The 25,203-nt window shown below is 35.0% G+C and overlaps 2 protein-coding genes across 2 annotated transcripts; both read right to left on the bottom strand.

Annotated features, from left to right (window-relative positions):
- Positions 1-1,662: 1,662 nt before the first annotated feature.
- LOC114739853 (delta(24)-sterol reductase) lies at positions 1,663-6,596 on the bottom strand. Its single transcript, XM_028927954.1, is given in 4 exon segments — positions 1,663-2,357; positions 2,875-3,599; positions 3,602-4,151; positions 6,503-6,596. Coding segments are annotated over 3 exon segments (1,701 nt in total). The 5' UTR covers positions 4,122-4,151; positions 6,503-6,596; the 3' UTR covers positions 1,663-1,901.
- A 6,266-nt stretch (positions 6,597-12,862) lies between these two features.
- Positions 12,863-20,988, bottom strand: LOC114739855 (uracil-DNA glycosylase, mitochondrial). Its single transcript, XM_028927955.1, has 7 exons — positions 20,695-20,988; positions 20,281-20,492; positions 18,112-18,270; positions 16,578-16,608; positions 15,009-15,144; positions 14,184-14,267; positions 12,863-13,271 (listed from the first exon to the last, which is right to left on the bottom strand). The coding sequence occupies exons 1-7, from the start codon at positions 20,945-20,947 to the stop codon at positions 13,205-13,207; spliced, it is 942 nt and encodes a 313-aa protein (XP_028783788.1). The 5' UTR covers positions 20,948-20,988; the 3' UTR covers positions 12,863-13,204.
- Between the last annotated feature and the right edge of the window lie 4,215 nt (positions 20,989-25,203).

Here is a 25,203-nt window from a genome sequence, read left to right as displayed (position 1 = left end):
AATTTGAATTAAATAAATTAATTAATATTTTGACGATTTTACTCCAATTTTGTCAACTCTCTGAATTTTCTCCCTTTCTATTAAAGTATTTTTTTATTTATTAAACTATTTCGATTAATAATATTTCCGATATTAGTCAAAAGGCTTCAATTACAGAGCACAAAAAAGATGATAATTTAAGGGGAACAAAAGGAGAAATTTTTCTTTAAATTTCTAAACTTATATGCCCCTTGATAGTAAAGAACTAGAGTTATACAAGTGAAACTAAGATATTTATATGTTTTGGTTGGCTTGAACTCACTTGCTTATATAATTGGATTCTATCAAAATTGGTGGAATTCAATTTCTTCTCACCCCTTATGAAAGTGATGAAATTATATTTTTTTGAATCATTATATTTCCTATAATTTATGGTATTGACAATTTTTGTTCTTTCATTTGCAACCCTTTATAATTTAAAAGGAATGGGCATTTAGATGGTAGAAGTAGGATTGGAGATGAGAAATTTAGTAACAGAAGCAAGGGAGGGTGAGCTGAGGATGACACAGGCAAAAGCGGTGACCAGGCCAAGTGTCTTGACGGTGTGTGCAGAATAGAGCATTGGCATGGTGAGATCACAACTAAACTTCTATAACGCAAGACTAATTATTTTTTTCCATAAAAATATTTTTGTTATTAATTTTTATATATAATTATTTTAATTTATAACGAACAAGTAAATCCATTCTAGCAAAGGCTGATTTCGTCTCTTTTATTCGAATTTTCAATGTGTTCTTAATTCCTGCAATCAAGTGAAGTTTCATGACAGCTTTGCTCAGAAGAATGACTCGAACATATTCTCAATATGGCACCGCCGCCATGTCATAATTTCATATTACTCCTGCATTATGCGAGTTTAGAATTCATTCTTGGGTTCGTATTGGAGCATAGATTACAATTTTATATGCAACAGAGGTAATTTTCAATATTTTTTTTTAGACAAAACCATTGGAAACAATCCGGTTCAAGAAGCCATTAAACACTAAATATGAACACCTCTCTTAAACATTAATTTCTCATATTATGGGAAACTAACCATTCCAGTAAGCCTAATCTCGTTGGTAATTTTCAAGTTTTTTAACAACAATAAATAAGAGCCAACGTAAGAATATAAGATTAATACTCTCTAGACCAGTAAATTGTGTTGCGGTCTTTGCTGAAACCATGTTATAGTGTCAACACAGCATGAGAAACGCCACCCTTTATTGATAGTTCGCTCTCCCGTGTATTTAGGAACATATATCAGTCAATCGGATTTCCAGCCCTCGGTCCACTGGGAAATATCAAAATACCTGCTAAACCATTATCACTCGGGGAACTGAAGATATCATCTATCACGGAGAAGACCTTACACGACTCATCGCAGAACGGGTACCACGTGGCATAGTTGTCGTGGCAAAAAGTTGGGATATTTCAAGCCGGTGCATGCAATCACGTGGCAATGAGATAGTATTTCTGTTGAACTTAAATACGATAAAAAAGATTTAAAAAAACATTAACTGGTGAATAGCGACTAGTGATAATGTTTTAGTTGTAAATTTTAGAAGGGTCTCGTCTCGATCCTCCCCACCGCCCCTCGGTCACTACCTTGCTGCATCAAAGATCGAGTATTTACTAACAACGGGCACCAAACCAATAGGAGATATTAAACCCACAAACAGACTTGCCATTTTAAAGTCTCAAGTCAACTAGCTAGAACATCGGATGTTAAAGGCCACACACTCAACGAAAGTCTATAGAAACCAAAAAACAGCATCAGCAACTAGTGCTATCTGAGAGGCAGAGACCCCAAGATATGCAGCAAAAGGGAAAAAAATTCAGAAACAAAAGATCCTACCATCAAACAGTCTGAATCCCTGAGATCAATAGTCTGGCTGATCAACCTCGGCATAAGCAGTTTCAAGGTGGGCTTGCTCAGCTTCCTGAACCTCCTTCTCAGTCTTCCTTCCCTTCTTTGATTTGTAGTACACACTCATAAACGTGCCAACAGCTCCATACTTCTTCCTACAATGCTCGTAGAGACCAGCATCAAACATCCTCCAGAAGTTTTTCTCATTCAGCTCAGACACGGCATACTGTGGCTGATAACCATGATTTTCAATCAACCACTGCTCCATTCTACGCACTGCTTCTGCGCCGTCAAATACCTCACCCCTCAACACGGGGCCTGGTGCGTAGTAAACTCCAACATCTGTGTACATCTGAGCATTCTGAGTGTCCCCCTGCCTGCGATGTAGTTCAAAGCCTGGCTCTGGGTAAATCATAGTTTTAATTGGCAGCTTGAACAGCTTGTGTGGGCAGAGCCAAATTGGGTAGACCTATTATAATTTTAATTTAAAAAGAAAGTAAAAGTTAAACAACAATTGAGATGACTCAAACATTTGAATTATGTCAGGATTCCTTCCAGACTATAGATCAGATTAGAGGAAATAAAATGAGGAATTCCATTTATGGAAATCTCTGACAGCTTACTACTTAAAACACACACACACACACACATATTCCCTTAATGTTGAAGAATCTAATTGCGGTATTTTCGGTGGAAACATAATCTTTTTTACGAACATCAAGTGGTTTAAATGTGAGTGTGTGTGTGTGTATCCCCATAAAATTAAAGACTGAAGGCTCACAAGCTGTGAACAGTGTAGCTTATTTCTTCAGCATTGTACAAAGCACAGGGATCACCTAGTAATTAAAATGAAATTGCAAAGCAAATGAAGTTGATCACAAACAAACTGAGTAAAAGGATGAACGCATTGCCCTTGGAAATTAGCAAGTTTGAAAAATAAGTTTCAGGTAAGAAATTTTTAAGTCATGGAAGACGAGAAAATATACCTCCATCTCACGGTGAACCCACTCTAGTGCGTCTCCAACCTTATATAAAGGAACAAGCATGTCTTGGATGACATGCATTTCATGGTAATAGTTTCGGATAGCTTCACCTTGAGTGGCTTTGAGCAGAGAAACCTTGGGTGGCATCATCCAGCCAAACAGAAACCTAAACCACCATTGATCTGCAAAGGGAAGGATTAGCTTTCCCTCCCAGTACAAACACCTTGTGTGTCTGTGGTAATACTCTCTAGTAGGGATATATTCCACAAACTCTCCTCTCTTCAGTGCTGTCTGTGCATGCTGGTAAAACCATGGTTTAAACCACCATCCAACACTGTTGATTTTATTGCCTTTTTTCTTGGCCTCTTCTTTAGAGGCATAATTTCCTGTCATGCACACAGCTTCAGTCGAGGAATAAATCATGGTTTCTACAAAGTCTGGAACCTTCTCCTCATTATCCTGGTCTCCATCTCTTGGTGCAAAAGAGTCAATATATGCCTGAGCTAAATCTTTGAGGTTACCTACAACAGGTTTATAGGTCAGCCTCATGTACTCTTTAATGGGTATAAGCCTGATCTCAGCAGAGACAAGAAGCCCAAGTGTCCCTTGAGACCATGGAACAGCGTGAAATAGATCAGAATATTCATTGTCCCTAGTAGCTCTAACAACACGACCATCAGCTAAAACAATTTCATAAGCCACTACAGTGTCTGAGAACAGGCCATATTTTGGGAGCTTCCTTCTATCCCATAGCCATTAATAAGGCCACCAACAGTAAGATCATCTAGCTCTGCTACCACAGCGAGGGCAAGATTCATAGGGACAGTCACCCTAGAGATCTGCCCCATGTTGACCAGGGGCTCACATCTTGCAATCATTCGTTCTGTGTCAATTTCAAGAACATTCCGAAAAGAGGACAAATCTACTTCAAAATGACGAGCTCGTTTATAGTCAACATTTCGCATTCCAACTGCAATCCAAGGTTTACGAGCTGTGCAGACAAGACCATCCTTTGATGGATTCCTTTGTTTGAGACGTTTCACAACCTTCTTGACATTCTCATCATGTTCCTTCTGACGCTGCTTGAAGGACTTCATCTCAGATTTCACATCTCCAAGGTATATGAGAAAATAAATGGTGAAGGAGATGGGGAGGACAACAAAGATAACGAGAATCCATCGAAACTGAACAAAGAAGTCCACCAAACCCTTCTTCCTTTTGGGACGCAATGGGGCCTCGATATCTGACATTGCAATCAGTAGATATTTTCTTTTTGGCTTCTGTAAAAAAAGACAAAGCAAAATTTAAAAAATGGTCAGGCTTAATCACGTAGTAATTAATATATCCGGGTCTGGCTTACATAACAAAGTAAGAGGTACTTAGAAGAGCAAAGAGGAAACTATTGCTTGTAGTCAAGCAATCTTGACCATCTTGAAAATGGTTATAGTTAAGTGCCAACTCTAACGATATGTAAATTTACAATACAATGTCATAAACACTGGTAATAACACTACTGAACAAATGAAACGAGAATTCACATTTAGTCGTACAAGTTTGAGAAATATAGTTTTGCATGCATCACCCCAGCACGGGATGGCTGGGCAGAGGAAAATGTATCCAAAGTTGTATATTCTCTAGGGAGTCCAGAACTCATCATTAAAGCGTAAAACAAACAGATAATGGTGACAATAGACAAGAAAGAGAGCCTATATGACGTTTTTCATATTCCAAAAAATGAGAAACTATATCAATGCTACACCTTATGCAGTTGCATTGTACAACTTCAATCTGAGGGTCACATGATGAGAAGATATAGAAAATATGTACTACTTAACTGCGGCCTGCGCTTTAAGTAGGTACATCAAAGCATGATATGCAACTAGAGAAAACATGGCTCATGTAAAAGCAAAAATGTTGTGAAGGTTTAAATATGTTTAACTAGCAACATTTGCAGAAAATAATATAGAGGGTAAGTTAAAATTGAGACAGTAAACAAAAACAGCATACGGGCTCCTTGAAGCATAATCCCGATGGCCGAGCCAAATTTCAATCACGAGAGCACATTTTAGGTTAAGGATCGCAATAATGGTTATGTAAGAATAATATACAAGCTAATTTCATTTGCTGCGCCTGAAAGCTCCGTAAGTCCAAGACACTAGTCAGTGACAAGAAATTAACTGGAAACAACAGTTCATTGAAGCACCATAGAAGAATGAGAAAGGCCACATCTATGTATTATTTAACTAACGAATCTTAATGACATATCCCTGGACTAGGTTAACTCTTATGCTAAACATGAATGTGCTGATTATGGACAAATATAAAATATCACTTTTTTTTTATTAACAAAACTGATACAAGCATGATGATGTAAATCAGGCGTGTGTCCAATTAACATTAGAAGAGGAATATCAAATTGACAACATTATCTATTAGCCATATTCATGTCATAGAAAGACTTGGAATGAAAAGATAAAGAATTATGAGGGGACAAGATAATCCTCATGTCACTTGTGTACTTCACACGTCACAAAAGGAGTGCGTACAATCAAATCTAATACTTCATGTGCGTGAGCAAACAAAGAGCCCAGTATTCAAGAACCAAAGTTGATTGGATCATGGAGAGCAAAGTGATCAACTAAACATTTCAAAGTAGATTTTCTAAGATCTAAATAGATATATTTCTAATACATAGCATGTAGGCATGACCTAACTTGGACGCCAGCATAGACCAAGTTATGTAGAAAGAAATCCATCAATTCACCCACATTTTACCATTCATGTGGCTAGACAAGATGTCTCTGAAAAATTGTTAACATATTCGTCTGAATTTCAGAGAACCCACGCTGATTTTAATTATAAGCAAATCGACCAGAAATAATTATCAAAAAGCCCGCACATCCATTGGAGATCTAAAATGGCATGCTATGAAAAAGCAAATACAGATCTCGACAGAGAATCGGTTATGTAGGTCTGTGAAGTCTCCACGAAAATAGCGTTAAGAGAAGCAGAAGACTGAATCTAACAATACAAAAACATGCGCAGATGAAGTTATTCAAACAGGTATCCATCTTCCCGCCAATGTGACACTATTCCAGTTACTATTATATGGTCTCTTAGGAAACGAACTTACGAAAAAGATTTATCTTAACTTGAAAAAGGAAAACAAGCAGACTTTAATTCTAAGCAAACAGTCACAAAAAACCTTACAAATTTCAGCACTGCCGCCGAAAGATCTAAGAACAAATACCATAAGAAGAGATTAGAGAGCTCAACAGGAGAATCTACATGCTCTTTCAGAAAATGTTAGCGCAGCTCGCGAGAAAATGACGAGAAGAGAGAGTCAAAACACTGAATCTAAACACTAGCTGTATTTCTTTCCAAGTCAAGTCGTGGAACCCTGAGACAACAAACTGGTTCCCAAAGATCACCGAAAAGAGTCATAAAACCCTAAATATGTGACGATAAGAACAGATTAAGTGACAAAAATGCTTGGAAATGGACTTTCGTCGCCGGAAATAACATTTTCCCGGTGACCAAACAGAAGAAACAAGAGAATCACAATCGGTAAACAAACGGCGATACTACCCTGCGAAATGAAGGGAGGGAGGAAGGGATGGAGGGGGAGTACCTGAAGGAGAGACGAACTGTGAGATTTCGAGGGTTCTAGTGCCTCTTAAGTAGTGAGCTTGGAGTGAGCCAGTGCTGTGACTCCAATGGGAGACTCTGTCAGCTTCGCCGAGTAAAGCGGACAACATTTTCTTCACAAAAAATAAATATAAATAAAAAATAAAACATAAATAATAAATTGGCTTTATTCAATTTTGTTTTTTGTTGCCTGTAAGGGTCGGGTCCGACTGGTTGACAAGGGAAAGGCAAGGCGCCGCGTACCCGCCAGGTCCTGGGCTCGATACCTGCGAGGCACCCTGGGATTAGTCTGGCACGTTGTGCTGGGATACCCTGAGGCAGCGATCACATCCTACTCAAAAAATGTTTTTTGTTTGAATTCCATACAGCATTGTTGTGTAAGAAATTAGCGAGGAGCTTGCATTTGTATCTAGCGATAATTTTGATACATCCACCCTTCTTATAAATACTATTCCTCTTTTATTTAACATAGGACCTAACTATTAAGTTGATTTTGATCCTAAATATAAAACATATTTCTCTTATTTATCAACTTTCCTAAATTACTATTATGAATATTCTCTTAATCATAACTAAGTAGAAGAGAAATGGAGGATATTAAGAAAGATGATTATAGTGTTTTAGAAAAAACATCTCATATTTTTTATAATTAACTAACTTATATAATTTTTTTAATCTAATCAAATTAATTAAATAAATTTTATATTAAAAACCGAAGGAGTATATTTGTGGTTATTTTAATCAGCATGAGAAATTTTGCTCTTTAATAGGACACTCTTTCGCTCCTTGATATTTGACATGCAGGAACAAATTGAGACTCTGCGCACATCAATCATCAGTCTGATTTACATCATTACAAAAATTGATAAGAAATTTATAGAGTGCCTGAGAATATTAAATTTATCAGTATCGATGACGAAAATTCGATGCATCATAAATAATAAGAGAGTGCAGGAACAAAACAAGGAAATGGTGATGAAAATTGAAGGAGTAAGGACAAAAAAGTAACGGTAAAATAAACGAGCTTTCGGGTGTTTGCAAGAGTTTTTCGGGATTTGGAATGGAGGGACAGTGGCCGTTCAAATGGGTGAGTGATCAGCGGTGGGACCGAGCCAATGGGATTCGTTGGCAATCACGTTTGATCACACACATTGGCATCCCATGTGACCACGTCAGTTGCAGACAACTCTGACAATTTTTTATATGAAAGATATCTTTTGCTTTTTTGCTAGTCCATCACTTTATGTTTAATTATATTGCTCGGATACTACTTGTAATTTATCTTTTTAACAGGAAAGAGATACTATTACTATTAAGTTATAAAAAATATATTTACTTTAAACCCATATAAATAAGGAATTTTCATCGTGAATGTGGATGGACTTTTTCCTAACAGGAAAGAGACATTGCCATTAATTTATAATAAGTATATTTACTTTAAACCCCATATTCATAAATTCTGATTATAAGCTTAGAGTTTATATTAATTACTAAACTCGTATCCTCATTTTTTAAAAATGAAGTCTGAAATGGGAGCGGAATCTGTGAAATGATTTAGATTTAGGGGATGTTTGGCAATACCAATAAATATTTTTAAAAAGTATTTTTCTGCAAAACAAGGTAATCTCCCCTACATATTTACTTTATCTATTATAAAAACACTTTTAAAATCATGATTTAGTTTTTACTCAAATATCTCCTTAATTCAACGAGTGTGGATTTACTTCTTGTTAATTGTTATTGATAAATGAGATTTATCTTATACTTATAAAGTTGAATAAAAGTGATCGGATTACAACTTATTAATTATTTATTTGGATCCAAAAGTAGGAGCAAAGCAAACTTTTGTGAAGCGATGAAATTTAATTAGTGTCCGGCTGTCCGCGCTAATCTCTAAGGCACGTGTAAATTGTCGTGACGCATCATTATAAAATGCATAAAAATGCTGCCGCATCGTTACGATACTGTGGATCTGGAATCATGGAAAAGAAATAATGGCTGAATCTAGGTTGGGATTGTTGTGTGTATATATATATATAATCTCATACATATCTCGTGGCAGCCAGCTATGAAATGATATCTTTTTCATCCCTAGCTTGTTTTCACAATCATCATGACTGAGATTTACGCACAAAGAGTTCCATATTTCACACACACATCACAATAAATAATTTTTATGTTATAAATGATGCAGCTTTTTATAAATTTTAAAAGCGATGATATTCATAAAGTTTGTGATAATTATTCTACGTCACATCATTAAAAAAATGTATGTTAATTTCCTATTCTGATAATTTGTTCATTGATGACAAGTTGGCATGGTACACAAATAAAAGCATTAAGTGGGAGGGTTACTTTGAATACGATTCAGGGGGTATTTGGCTTTTTATCCAAACTATGGTTTGGTTTCCCAAATTATAGTTTGGAAAAAAATTTACCAAACACCCTTTTTTTTTAAAAAAACCTTGGTTTTGGCCCAAAAAAAACCTTGGTCTGAGAACAAGCATGCGGGGGTTGGCTTTTGAGGCAGAAAAGTGGTCGTTGTCAGAGGCTCCAACAGTGCACAAGCAGCAATTCTATTTTCTACATATAAAAATACGGCGACAAAAGAGGAAGGCTTGCGAAAAAGATATGCATAACTTCGAAGAAGCATGATCGCTATCAAAGTTTTGCTAGAACCAGTCTCTTGAGTACACAATGGCAAAATAAATTATTTTACAAAACACATATTTAATTATTTTATTAATATTTATACGTATTAATTTTTTTATTTATATTATTTATGCCTTATTTATTATGTTGTCAAAATATATATTATTAACAAATTTATTACTTTAAATAAACATATATTATGAAATATATTTTATATGTAATTATCATTTAAACTTATGTCCTTTTTAGTAATTTTTACATATAAAAAAGCACTACTGACAACAACTATCCAAACACTTTCACTTTATTAGAATCACTTTTTCAAAAAATCTATTCTTTCAAAATCTATTCTCTCCATAATCTATTCTCTAGAAGCTATTCTCCAAACAGTGATTTGCCTTCATCCAAACACCCCCTTAGAGCTAGAGGGTAGAGTAATAATTAAATTAAACCAAAATGGGCCCTTTGCTGGTTGGTAATATTCGCTTTTCATGAAAACTCGTACATGCCTTTCCAATCATTCTTTCCAAGAAAACGTGAACAACATTGCTCTCACTCCCTCCTCCATTTTCAAAACCCTCCACCCTTTTCATTGTACGGTACCTACATGGCAATAGAGTGGAGAAGCTCTATGAGTAATCATCATTATGTGGCAATAAGCTTAAATTTGAAAACATAGCGCGAAACCAGAGCAGCTTCGTTAATATATTGCACAGAACAATTTCAGGTTTAGAAAACCTAGCAATAATAGTAATTAGTTAATGTCTCTCAGAAAAAGAGTAATCAATTGTCAATTAGTAAAGCTGGCTTTTAGGGGCAGAATATAATCCAAATGCGAGAAAAGAAGCAATAATGATGATCATATATTTGACTATGGGTTGATTGATGCTTCCCGCACAACTCTGAAAAACCCGATCTTTATTTCCCATTCTAGTAGGATGTGTTTGGTTCAACTTAGGGCCTGTTTGGTTTGAGGGGAGGGGAGGTTTCATCCTCCCCTTGTTTGGTTTGATTAAAAAGGAGGGGAGGAGAGGGCATTTAATGATCCCTTGTTTGGTTCAAGGAGGGGAGGAGAGGGATAGTAATAATCAATTTACCATTTTACCCTTACATATTAGTTTATGTTTTTTATTGATATATTATATAAATTAATTTACATCTTAATTTAAATTATATAATTTAATAAAAATTCAGTCTTATCATGTTAATATGTGTATTAAAAAATTGGTATAGTAATTTTTTATTCTAATTAATATAATAATATATTTAAAACAATCAAATTAACAAATTTTATATGCTATTAGAAAAATGAAATTTTATTTTCTTTAGGCTATCTTTTTTTCCAGCTTTAAAATATATTTAATAAATAATATATTTATAAAAAACAATTAATTTTATAATATTATAATTTTTTAGTTAAATATTTTTTATTTTTAAATAATTTTTATAATATATTTTTAATTATAATAATGTATATATTTTTTATTTTTTTACTTAGGATAATATATTTTTTATTTGAAATAAATATTATAATAATATATTTTATGGGTAGAAGTGGAATATTAAAAAAGCCATAAGGGCATAATGGTCCAAAATTTTGACTCCCCTCCAAAAACCCCCAATTTGGAGGGGAGCCAAAATGGGGGAGGGAGGGGAGGGGACATTTTAGCTCCCCTCCCCTCCAAAATTTTTAACCAAATGAGGGGAGGGGCTCATTTTCCCTCCCCTCCCCTCCCCTCCAACCAAACACACCCTTAGAGAAAAGGAGGAAAGAGATTTTAATAGAGGAAAGGAGAAAAAAAGAAGGGGAGGGTTTTGATTAAAAGGAGGCAAGGAGAGGGGTTTTAATGTTATCTTGTTTGGTTTGGGAGGGAAGAAGAGGGGAAAGTATTTTTATATGGACAATTTTATCTCTTTTTTAGTTGGTTCTTATTTTATGAAATGTTTAATAAGATATAATTATAATGATATTTAATATATAAAATTACAATTTTATGATTATGAAAATGAATGATTTTTTTACCAACCACTAAAATTAAATAAATATTTTCTTCAGAAAAAGGCCAAATGACATTAATATATCAAAATAAAGTACATCACAAAGGCAAGACCAAAGAAAGAAACAAGGAAAAGCAATTAGCAGTTATATGTGAAGAAGGATTCATTCTTAGGCGTTCCTACCTGTGAACAAATATAAGCCCTTACTTGTGAACGAGAAAAGGCAAGCCAGAAAAGAAGCAAGAACGCACCTAAAGAAGGTCGCGACAGTAGCAGCGTTGATGATGGCTGCTCTCTATGGGCAGAGAGAGCGGCAAGCGGTTGAGGTGAATGAGAGTGAAAAAAAGAGTTTTTAACACAAAAGGGCAATTGCCAAATGTTCAAAAATCGTTATGGGCAATTTTGCCAGAATTGGATGATAAATTTCTCTTCCTTTCAAAAAAACTCCAATTTTGAAGAGAAGAGGGAGGAGAGGAGGAAAGCAGATAAAGACAAAAAAAAATTTCCTTCCATTCCTTCCAATTTATTGAACCAAACAGGGTTCATCTGCCTCCAACCTCTTTTTCTCCTCACCTCCTCTCTAAAAACCTCCAACCAAACAATATGTTAGGGAAGTGGAGGGAAATCTTCGGAATAAATTTTATGTAAATTCATTTAACCGTATTAGGGAATGAAAAATAATATTAATATTTAACTAATTTGATTAGATTAAAGAAGTTAGGTAAGTTAGTTAATTATAGAAAAAATGACACATTTTTCCTAAAACACCATAATCATCTTTCTTAATACCTCATCTCACTCTTCTACTTAATTATGATTAAAAAAGTATCCATAGGGGTAATTTAGAGAAAATTAATAAATATAAGAAATGGGTCTTATATTTAGGATCAAAACCAACTCAAGAATTAGATCTTATATTAAGGACCGGAGGAGTACTAAATAAAATATAACGAATAATTCATACATATGATATTGATATTTCGTGAAAGGTGGACATAAACTTATGTATCATCAACTGTCCGTTGACTCGATCTTCTCTTTAATATGCCTTTTTCATTCTGTTAATACTTTTTCAACGACCGTTTAAATTTAACTTTTGTCAAGCTGTAAAAAGAGCATAGTTAGCTATTCTTAATAGAGTTTCTCATCTACAAGATTTATGCTCAAAATTTCACTTAAGAAGTATTAGCCCCTTCCACTTCATCCCCTAGCAAGATCCCTGGCTAAAAGACACATTACTGCTGTGGTGTTTGAAATATCAAAACAGGTGATTAACCGACCCATCTACTAAGTGCATCTGAAAGACTAAATGATTTTTTTTTTTTGGGGGGGGGGCCATCAACGTTTAATACACATTCTTTTCTACTCTAACTTTTGGTGAATTTAAAATATAACTCAAAATACCCTCAAATCACTTTAATTTTGAAACTAATATCTATCATACTGAAAGCATTAAGATTAAAACCCTCCCAACCAACAAATACACTTTCCAAAATTCAAACTTGTGTGTTTTTTTTAATGAAATTAGACCACTTATCGTATCAATCAACAATGTTAGTAATCCAGAAGCTATTTTAAGCGACAGTTCCACTTTTACTTTGTTTTTCTCACCTAAACACTGCGTAATTCTTTATTATGAGCGGGTTGATTATTGTAAATTTCTTGCTATAATAATTTTTACGCTGACAGATTTTTATTTGACATGTTTTTTCATGGAAACATGACATTAAGAAGTTCCAAAAAGCAAGGAAACAGAAATGACCGGATGGATCATGGATTCTTCTCTGATGTTTGACCACGTTACCCATAAATAATATACATCAGGGCTTCTCAGCGTCAACACATGCAGCAAAATAGTTATTAGGGGTGCAGAGGTGATCACAAAACGAACGCTAAATAATCGGCCAAATTATGTTTTGGGCCGAACTATTTACCTTAGCATATTTGTATAAGCCAAAATGGGCTCATACATCGCCCCAAAACTGGTCGCATCCTCCACCGCCATTTTCACGAAACTCCTGAGCACTCCGAGATGTTACAGCTCCCAGTCAATCGGGGAAATCCCCTTTTGTTCCAGAAGTTGGTTAGTTTTAGAGAAGTGCCTGCCAGATTTAAAAAAAAAAAAAAAAAAAGACAAATAAGTTGCCAGCTCCTACGCAATGCAGAAGAAACATGAATAATTTAGTTTTTAAAGTTTTTGATAAACAAGAGTAGGCGAGATGAGAATGATGAGATAGATATGTAATCATATAAGAAAAGATAATATCAATAGTATCTACAATGAACATATACGCAAAAGAGTTTGAGTAGCATCTATTGAAAAGAAAAAGATAAAAAAATCATTTGAGATAGTTTGGACATATTCAAAAAAGACCATCAGATGGGTCAATGACAACAAAGAGGATTGATCAAGCAGCATGGAATCCTCTAAAAAAAAAAAAAAGAGAAAAGAAAGCACCTAATGAAGTTACTAAGGGGAGATATTTTGATTAATAATTTATCCAAATATCTCGTTGTTGATAGAACATAATAACAATATGCGATTCACGTAACCAACTTTACTTAGAGCGGTAAAGTTTTGTCATTGTCATTGTTGTATAAGTACCAAAATGGATTTGAAATACAAACAGATACCACCAAAGAGTCGTGAGCCCATGACTCATAAGTTAAATGCAAGTTCCACGGCCTCAATCACCAACGTTGGTTAGCAGAAACTCAAACTGCCCAAAATTCCCGCAACATGCACTTTTAAACATATTAAATAGTGGTTTATCATTCCTCAACTAAGAGAACTTTCAAAATGCTAAGCTTAAAAGGTCAAAAGCAAAAATAATACCCACACATCCGCGTGGGTGCACCGTGCACATACATTTACATATTGTGTGAGTGTGCTCGTGTGGTTTTTTTTTTTTTTTGGGGGGGGGGGGATGTGGTGGAGGGAATTTGCGTAGGTACTTAATATTTTGGAAGCAGTTACATAGTCATGCTAACAACAATTTTCTTAACCATCTGACCTGCAGCCAAAGAAGCCTCTGTTTGCAGACAAACCAGAAGGATGTGCAGCTTTCAGAATGTGGTGCTTTGTTGTATCAATCAGCCTGTGTAGATGAAACTCAAATGAAGTCATTGAATGGATATAATTACTAGGGCAATTAGAGAAATCACAATTCATATGTGATGTATAAATATTTAAGAGAGGATCCTACGTTAGATCTTGAGTACGAATCATCAAATTGAACGCCTACCAAGTGTTTGATAGAATACAGTCACGTTTGGCCTCCGTGACTTGCTTTTGACAGGAGCTTTGAAATTAAATAAATTTGAGTTCAGCTAAGAAATTAAAGTTAGCAAACTAAGGAAGATTAAGAATAGAATAGTTTACCCACACAAGTGTTAATTGAACTCCGCGGATATTTGTTAAAAACATAATGCCAATTGATATTAATGTCTTTATTTGAGTCCGTTGACAAGTCTTTAAGTTCATACGATTAGTTCAGTCCAATCAATTAATCACTCATAGCAACAAGGGCCCATAAGAAAAATCTCACCAAATTGTTTTGTATTGTATTCATTGCATTTGGAAAGTCAGATATCTGAAGCAGGCATTTGTTACAGATGTTTATCATAAAAGTATTGATGTGGTTAACACAAATTTACCAGTCAACCTCATCTCTCGGTTCACATATCATCCCACAATTAACTCCACAGAAATGTGCGCAAGAGAGAGGAAATGGAAGAAAAATAACTTATTTCTGATATGTGGCTAATTTTAGTAATGCAAGTCTAATTAATCCTAATTTGGCTTCTTTATATTTGTATATGTTATCAAATGGAAGTACCTAGATTTCTCCTGAGCAGAGTTCCCCCACAAAAGAAACACAACTCCTTCCTTCTTCTGTGAGACTGTTTTGATAACGGCATCAGTAAACTGTTCCCAACCTTTTTTTGCATGAGAATTAGCTTGATGCTTCCTGACTGAATGGAAAACACGTATATTAATACATATAAAAATTTTGATATAGAGACAGATGAATTATAGTATGCACCAATGTAAACGAATAGAGAGAATGTATACTAGCCTCTTCGCTGGTTTATATGCTATCTAAATTATCTGCACAATCAAACACACATCCATACGCGTATAATTAATAATATGGCCAAGTTATATTACCTGAGAGCCCAGAGAACTTAGAGTCATGGCAACTTTAAGGGAGTATGCGGCTTAATAGGGGCACAATTATCAAATGTGAAAGCATGGAAAATTGTTTGTTCAGACAAAACCCAGATGCTCAAGAACATTCCAAGGGTAATATTTTCACAGGTAACATTGCTCAATTAGGTAAACTCTGTCTTAAACAGTCATATATTCTCGCAGATCACATAAAATTCATCGTGAAAAGTCTGCTATTATCAGTTTTCACAACATAATTTTCAATATAGAGAGTAGAATTTTCAAGTAGGGAGTAATTTACTGTTATGTGATTAGCAGCAGCAATATCAACAATCCATTGGATGGTTGAGCATGAGGCATTAATACTATAGAACCATTACAAGATTGTGCCACAACCATCAACCCCAATCCCAATCACACTGTCTGAGAGAAGACAAACTTGAATTACCAGCGGCGATTTATGAAACAAAGGAGAAAAAGCAATCTACCAACTTAACAAACAAGAGGAGCAAGTTTGAGAATGTGAGGCAAGGGTAGGCAAAGGGGAGGCTTCATCCATTGCGTTAGGAAACACAAACAAACACCACTAATCAACGAAGACTGGTTGACCAATGAGCAGCATTGGATGAACAATCGCTCATGAACTCTCACCCACCACTGCCTGGGACTAGGAGAGGAAGACAACTATCAAACTCAGGGTATTGGCCCATCTTCACCCCTTGAAACTGATGAGAGGGGTTGTGGCAGTTTTAATGGTACTAGAATAAGGGGGAACAAGAAAACTTGGCTTCCGCTGTGAAGCCAATGCATTTTTCCAAAGGAGGAATGATAGAATTTTGTGTATTGTGATTCATGATGGACAAGCTTGGCCATTTGAATAGGTCAGGTTGCATGGGGCTTCAATACCATACAGAATTTCATAGTACAAGGTCTTTGAATGCTTATTCCACCCAAAGGTGAGAGGTGAATGCATAAATAAAAGTAGATGACAACAATTATTCCATTCAATCTCACAAAAGCAATTACTATGATATCATATAAAATCATAGCAAAGAAGTGCGATCTTGGGAGCTCTATAATGAACTCTTAATAAGATACAATAAGAACATTGGATAATCCCCCAAAAAAAAAAGAAAAAAAAAAAAGAGGATAATAATGCGGTTGTACTGAACTCTTGAGAAGACTCGCTCTACATAAATACTTCTACTGGAAATTCATAAAATTTCAAAGTTCTTACCTGTGAGAACAGCATTAAGCAAGAGAACACCCTGCAATGAAGTAAAAAAATAGCTGTCAGAAAATGTTATCTAGAAACTACAGCAAAACATCTGTAGTTTATACTAACAACAAAGGATGACAACCGCGCAAAATTTGAAGAGGAACTTCTGAAAGTCAAGTTCATTTTCAGCTCATGGACCAAGGTTCAATTGCTTGTGTCTATTGCAAAAGTTCAAGTTGTTTGGTGAAATTCGTTTTAAACTATTTTCAGGTATCAAAGGCAACGTCAACTCAAAAGCGGCAGTAATTAGCTGCACATGAATAGTTTTATTGCAATCTTTGACAATAAGTACCACTTATCAGTTTTAGCAATTACCAAACACTTTCTTTCCTCACATCCTAGTTCTTTTATAGCAACATTTAAGGGGCCTTTTCATTTTAAAGAAAGAAAAGGATATTTAAAGGGTTAAACTCCTGAGAAGTATATTGATTGTATCAGATTAAAATAAATTCATAAAGAAAACGTCAAAAACAGAGATATGTAGACATTTAAAGAAATTCATTTTTTTTGTCATGATATGTTCTCTCCACAGCCAATTTTTGCGATGCTGCCTTGTAATTATCATTTTGGCGTAATACAATCCTCTTTCACCCAAAAAACAATCATCGTTTACTATAATTTTCAAACTATTAGCTGTCAATTTTAGCCATCCATGTTGTGCAGAACATGTCTTCATTACTTATTACTACGGTTAGTGTAGGGTATGGGGTAGCAAGATATTTGATGACATGTTTATCTGTGAGTCTATGTTGTACAGCTTCATTAACAAATTTTTATTGATCAAAATTTGTCTTTGTAGGGGCAAAACTTACTGGTTCTTTCATCAAATTAAGCAGAGATTGGTACTGTTTGAGTTCCATTTGCAGTTTCATTTATTAGCAGTGACTAAAACCTTGTGCCGTTACAGTCAAATTTGCACTTCTTAAGGAATAGCTACTAAGAGCTGTACAAAGTATAAGGAGCTGTTAAGAGTTTTGGGCTGGTGTGCACGAAAGCATTATTAGCAGGTTCTAAAGAAGTTTGCGTGGAAAATGGAAATAAAATGGAAGGTTTGTTTAAATTTGCTATTAGCATCTTAATTATTTTCCTTTATCACTACCATCTTTATCATATCTTTATTTACATTGCATTTTTCTTATCTTTATCGCCTACAAATTCGGTTGTTATTATCAAGTCATAAAACTTACTTACATTCCTAAATTAAGGGGTTCTACTGGCTGGTTTGTAGCTTCAGTTCCCTATCACTATAAGCATATCTTGTTTAAGAATAAGAACCAAAGCGTCATTTAACTCTAAAAATTCTTCACAAACAAGTTCCATTCCAGCTGTTTCAATTTTCAAGATTGAACTCATTCAACAAAGAACAGGATACAAAGTAAGGTCTTTTCTGAGATTGTCTAAATTGAGCTGTTTTCACCACGGGACAATGAATATGTGGTTGAACCAAAAATAATGCATTACATAAATTAAAAGGAAACAGTTGACTACATACCTGTGCAGTCCATTTTTCCAGATTTCCATGAGATGGAACTGAACAGCCAAGGTCTTGCTTGAGTTCCTTAAATATATTTACCAGACTCGAAGGGACCTTTACTCCTACAGGCACAGAGAATGAAAGGCCCATGGCTTGTCCAGGTCCATGATAAGGGTCCTGAGAAATAAATAGCTTGATTTATTTATTCAAGAGGCATACTACTGATAAGGCATAAACCAATAAAATTTTCTCACAAAGTAACGTTATGACATTTGCCATACCAGTAATAGCAGAACTACAGGTTCAGAAAACAACAAAAACTGGTTTTGATACAAGGTTCAAAAATCACATGCCTTATCCCACTAAGTGAGATCGGCTATATGAATCACACAAGGCCATTATATTAAAAGAAATTCCAATATGTTTATTTACAATATATAAAAATATTAAATTGCAGCACCACTGCATTGCAAATAAAATAGTTTAGATTTACGAAACTAAATTTCACGTGATTTAAACTTGAATGAAAGTTAAGACAACTTTTTAGGTTTTAAGAAATTTCTATTTCTAGATCCAAATCCAAACTTCAGGAAAGTGAATCCAAACTTGTAACTTAAATTTCTTAACAGAAGTTGAATTTTCATTCTCAAGTATATGTAGATCAGAAAAATCAGAAATAGCACAGAATTATGTTTAATGCTGAACAGTTGATATCAACAAGTACTGAGGATGCCGGAACTGCAAATTATATTGATCCTTTGCAGTACAGTTAGTATAATGGGGGGAAAAAACTTTGACCATAAAATTGCAACTGCTCATCAAACTATATTGGGATATATCAACGGAGACAACAGAGTGCATGAGTCTGAACAAGAAAGCCGAGCAATGCAAAGCTTGGGCAAAAGAGGTAATTAATAATTACCATATCACTACGTGTAGGCAAAAAAGAAGAAAAGAGGAATATTGTTATATGATAAACAGAGAGGGTGTTAGTTAAGGGGTTAATAGATGGTTAGCTTAGTTAATTGGGGTTAAGGTTATGGCTAGAAATAGATGGCTTGTTAGGTTGCAATCGGGCTCCTTAGTATGCAAGTTTGATTGTTATATTTCTCTACTCCACTCTTTCTTGTCTCTTTCTATCCCTCCATCTATTCCCTCTATTCCCTTTGATTAGCTCTCTCCTCTTCCCTTCCGCCTAATTATTATGCAAAGTGGTATCAGAGCTACTCCTTCCTGGAACCAGAGGGGAGGGCTCCAAAACCAATGGAGCAAATAGAGGGCAATATTCAAAATTCAACCATGGAGCTGTTGAGACTACACATAATTTTCCAAATGTCTTTTAGTCTTAGTCCTGCCATGCATGTGAAGCCACCCAGTTCAAGAGCTACATTGGCATAGTAAAATACGGCTGATCCTTGGATATTAAGATTATATGTCGATACTTGATAGCATGTGCCTAAGAATGTGATGGCAAAGGAAACATTATTTATTTTTAGATGCAAATACCTGGAATTCAGTACTACCAGGTCAAATTCAAGTAACTTTCCTAACGTAATTTTTTTTTTATTCACAAGATTTAAACCCACAACCTGCTGACTCCCTTCCACTTGACCAGTATTTATTATTCAAGTGTCTAGAACGCTTCTACATATTGAGAAAATTAAGCTGGACTATTTAGCTATTTATGATTTTTTTTTTAATTGCACATCAGATTAAGGTTCAACTGCTTATCCGGATTAGGGTCACATAAGTAACAAACTGGACTTTGTAGTTCAATTAGAATCAAGATTACCTGGATTTGCCTATCTACAGCGATTATTTTGTTCTCAGGATTTGTTTAGAATACATGGCTCAGATAATTTAACATTGATGTTAATTTAGCAATTGATAGTTGGCTTCATTTCCTCTTATTCTCATTCGGTTCAAAATAATTATCTACATGCTATAACAATCTGGCATCACGGCTGTATGCAAGATTGCCCAAATCGTATGGATTATCATCTTCCTCGTTGCTTGACTGGGATCATCAAATTCTAAATTTCTTAGCAAAGGAAACTAAAAAGCAAGCCTGGTTGCCGTCAGACAGGGGAGTGACTCCTCAGAATAATTGAAGCAAAATCAAACACATGAAATTTCTATAAGGACTCAGCATACCAAAGCAAAATTTTGGGTAGAAAATTCACCCACCTGCCCAAGGATGACTGCCTTAACTTTATCAAAAGGGGTAGAGTTCAGAGCGTTGAAAATCATATGGGAAGGCGGATATATAGCCTCAGCGCCATTGAATATCTCTCTTCCCACAAATTGGCAGAGATTCTTGGCATAAGGCTTCTGAAATTCTCCTGGAAGAGCTTCCAACCAGGTCTCCTCCACCAGCAAATCCTCCAGTTTTACATGACCTGCGACCATACGGCGATACATTTTACCAAAATTAAATTTCAAGCACACGATGCATTACCTTAATGCCTAAGTTTGTCCCCTCATAGGGGCTCGGTAGTGGGTTCGATCCACAGGGCTGGTTTAGCATCGCATCATCTAAGATATTTTCCAACACCGATAAATAACTAAATGAATAAGTAAATACTAAGTTTTGTAGGGTACCTTTCCAATTAGAGACCCTTCCGGCACAGATTTTCATATTCCTCTTCGACTTGGCCAGCAATTTGTTGCATTCAATACGTGATTTTTGTTTGACACTAAGTATAGAGGACTGAGAGGTATCATTCGTGTCAGCATCTGCGTCGGGGTTGGACTGAGAGCTAGCCGATTTGGAGACTGGGGCGACATTGGGTTTCAATCGCTTAGAAACTGGCTGGTACAGATCCATTAGGGTTTTGGAGCACAGTGAAGCCATTTCCTCTGCCTCTTGGTTTCATGAAATGGCGGGCATCTCTCTGTTTTGTGGCGGGAAGATATGAATTCCGCTAATTGCCCATGCACACTAATCAATGCCTGTTTCCCCCTTTTTTTTTTGGAATAACTGTTTCCTTTAAATAATTTTTGAAAAAATCGCTATACTCTGTTTTCTACGCACAAAACATAGTAAGTAACAAATAACTGTGACATACTGTAAATACCCACAACAATTGATCAACATATAATTTGTCTTTGATATGTTTTTATATATATATATATATATATATATAGTCGTTACAGTTACAATCATGACTAAACAAGCAAACCAAATCAAACAAGAATTAAATAAGTTAGGAACAAAACAAAGGACAGTGGTAGATTGGGTTCAAATTTTTTGCACAGATCTAATCACTTATCTCTCACCAAGAGAAGATTAATTTATGAGGCAAATATATTTAAAAAAAGGAGTAAAATTTATATACATGATGCTTTGCATTTTCTTCTCTTCTTTACTTTTGGTTTGTTATGCAATGTATGCTCAGGTTGAAATTCCAATTTGATGTAATCGATGATTATCAAAGGAACCCATATGTCTGTGCATGAATGTAGTCATTACATCTGCGTGTATATGGTCATTGCTCATTGTTTTGAAAGGCAACACTTGCAGAAGAGTTGATGTATTGCTCAAGCTTCGCCTTGTGATTGAAAAAGTCGCCGGTAAGTATTCCATAGCCATCTCCGCCCAGCCACCAAACATATTTGATAATGGAGTTTTCAGGGGCCAATGGGTCAATCTGCCTTTAGCATGGGCGACTGAAAATTTGTTTCCATCACTTTTGGTGGAGATAGATTTTTAGCTCTTTAAAGGAAAAATCATGCCTTGCGTTCCATTTCTTTCCCACCTGTTCTTTGAACCAAACACCCATCGCCAATGAAAAATCTTGATTTTCCATGTCCATTGCAAGATTTTCCTTGAACCAAAACGGGCCCTTACATAATATCAGCTCAGGTTTGGAATTGCATTTGGAAACTGCAAATACCACCTAAAATTAAGCATTTCCTTTGAAGATTGCCAATTGGAGGCTGTTGCAACTAAGGAGACACTCTTCAAGAAGAAATGTGCTAGGGATATAATTTGTCCCATTTGTCAAAATGCTGCAGAGACTATTGAGCACTCAATTCTTCTATGTCCTTGGGCTAATAGATGCTAGTTTGGATGCTCACTTTCGCTAACTATTAATGGGAATCAAATAGTTTGTATTATAGGAGATGGTTTGAACAGATGTTTCTGCATAATAAGAATATTGATGATAAGGGGCGCACTCTTATGGCAACTTTGTGTTGGGTTGTTTGGAAAACAAGGTGTGAATTTGTCTTCCAAGAGATTCAAGTTGACTCAATGAGGGTGGTATCCTTGGCTACTTTATTGGCAAATGAGGCTTGGACAGCAAAAAGCCAAGATACTGCACAGAGATCAAGCATTAACAAAAGTTCAAGAGAGTTGTCTTGGAGGGCTCCCCTGCTGCATGTATAAGAATAAATTCAAATGGAGCTTTTGATTAAAAAATCTGAATACGCTGGAATTGGAGTTATATGTACTTATGCAGGAATGATAAAAGTCTTCTCCTTGGTATTGCATGTAAAAAAGGCAAAGCACTATCTTCTTTTTTATTTTGAGTGTATTTCTTTCAAGGAGGCTATTTTATTTAGCGATCAATTTGCTTCCTCTAGGATTTATTTGGAAACTGACTGTCAAGAACTTTACATTGCTGTGAGACATAATTCGTTAGTCACTATTGGGTGGCAATGTGCTAACATTTTTGTTGATATTATTAGATTATTGCTTAACTTGTCAAATTATCTATTATCCATTTTCGCATAAATAATATTCATCATACTAAACTTATCATTAGCAAGCATATTGGCAAAATAAACAAATTTCGCATTCTTACTAATGATTGATTATGGTTTATAGAATAAGAATAGGCCTTCTCTTAAAGAACAATCCTATCCTCTTTTTTTTTTTTTAATTTATTTCACAAAATAAGATGTACTCAAATTTTTATTAATTTCTTTTAATATAATTTTCCTTGTAATCCATTTGTTATGCACTCAATACATCTCATTGGCCATTGCATGGGAAAAATAGATTTGGTGCTTTTATTATCAAAGACGAGATGTAAAAATAAAAAACAAAAACATTAAAAGAAAATAAAAAAAGAATATGAATATTGCTTTGGATATTAGGTGACTTATGGGGTGTTTGGATGTAATCAAAACTATGATTTTAAAAGTGCTTTTACAGTATATAAATTAAATATTTGGAGGAGTTTATCTCGATTTACGGAAAAGCACTTTTCAGAAGTATTTCTGATGCTTTCCAAACACTCTCTTAATACACATCATCAAAATGATATTTTGAAATGAGCTATTGACATTAGGTTTTAGTTGAAATTGGCATTATTTTTATGGTTTAATTGTGAATGACAAGTATAATATGAAAAATAACAAGTGCTAAAAAGCTATATATACTAACTTAAGTTTTAGTAAAAATTGGTATTATTTTAACAATTTAGTTGCCAATAACAAGTTTAGTATAAAAAATTATAAGTATTAAAAAGTTGTTAATAATAAGTTAAGTTTTAGCATAAATTGATATTATTTTCACAATTTAGGTGCCAATGAGCAATAACAGTTCTAGAGTGAAAAATAACCTAAGACAACTAATTTCTGCCTCTTAGTATTGCAATTATCTTCTAAAACTATACAAATTTCATAAGCCTAAGAAGACTCGGAACTTTTAGCACACCTTGCAAAGAACTATTTCATTCAAATATCACAAATAAACTCACAAGAAGATTGCCAACCATGTGCTCCCTTTTTTGTCAATGCTTTCCACCGTGCTTTTTACAATAAAACCATGACTGCAAATTGCTCTGGCCACAGCTAAGACTGTACACTTCGTCAATTCCCAAAAGACATCTCATCTTCTTCATCGCAATGCGGCATAGGTAACCCGATGATTTGAGAAGCAAAAATGGAACTCACAATTGAAATGCATAAAATCAAAACCCCCACAAGACAAAGCAAATAAGTAATTGAACCCACAATGCTTTTCGTTTCAAAATCTCCATGAAGTCACATCCCATTGGCTTCGGCCTTGGTGCTTAAAGTTTTACTTCTTATCATCTGATTCCCAAGCTACTTGATTTTCTTTACCCGGTTTTTGAGCCTCATGTCTTCCCAAGTACAAGTTCTAAGAAGCCATGGCGGACTCGACCTGATCTACCACTGACAAGAGGGGCCCCTCATCGGATTCATGTGCTTAGCTATCTCCATTTTTATTCATGTAACTCGAATTTTACCCCTTTCTCTTACTCGCATATATAATAGTTCTTGCTTTCCGGAGGGGCATTTGGATTGTTTTATGGAGGAATTTGTTAAAACATGAGCCTATTCTGAAAGACAAAGTTTTATTCTTTGTGTGTAATTATTTGTTCTTGATAATTCGACGACGTCCGTTTTACTGCCGCATCTTTAATTCCTGACTGATAAGAGATGGAATTGACCTTTCATAAAGCTCATGATTGAAACTTCTTACATTAATAATTTGCTTTGATCTGTAGCTTAGATATTCTAATATTTCTCCTGTCACCTACTCCTGAATTAATTGGGAAACTTGACACGTGCATAGACCTCGCAGTAGTTGAATCTTGACACTTGTATCTTGTTAGTTTCTGCTTTTGCAGCTGCTCTGCCTTCCAATAAGGGTCAAATCGATAAGTCAATGTTTACATTTTTGGAGAAACTTCAAAATCTTAAAGAGTGGTGCAGTGATTGAGGATCATCAGAAAGAGAACATAACGGATTGATTTTGACGCCTCAAAATCTTGAATTGAATTCCGATTGAAGCATCAAACTGTTAATATCTTTGCTGTGTTTGAATAAGAAAGTAAAAAATTCTCAAGTTCGCACTTGATTATGTGTAATATCCTAAAAGGAAAGAGAATAATATTTTGTTTGTGTTGGAAAAATAATTGTTATCATGGTCATACTGATTTTTTTGTTATTAGCAATAAGAATATTGTTGTTTTGAATATAAGTGTTGTTATTATTGTCATGGCCATATTATAGGGTTGAGAATCTTACTCAGCAAACTTTGCTAAAACTAAATTGACAGTTTGGCATTTACAACTTGTTATTTAATATATAGGACTTGTCATTAGCAATTAAATTATGAAAATAATGTCATTA

This window comes from Neltuma alba, unplaced genomic scaffold, assembly GCF_004799145.2.
Source record: "Neltuma alba isolate B1F8T4 unplaced genomic scaffold, ASM479914v2 tig00002944_pilon, whole genome shotgun sequence".
In the NCBI taxonomy this organism is placed as follows: domain Eukaryota; kingdom Viridiplantae; phylum Streptophyta; class Magnoliopsida; order Fabales; family Fabaceae; genus Neltuma; species Neltuma alba.
The sequence above is the reverse complement of the archived record's forward strand: the minus strand, read 5'-3'. Positions and strand labels throughout refer to the sequence as shown.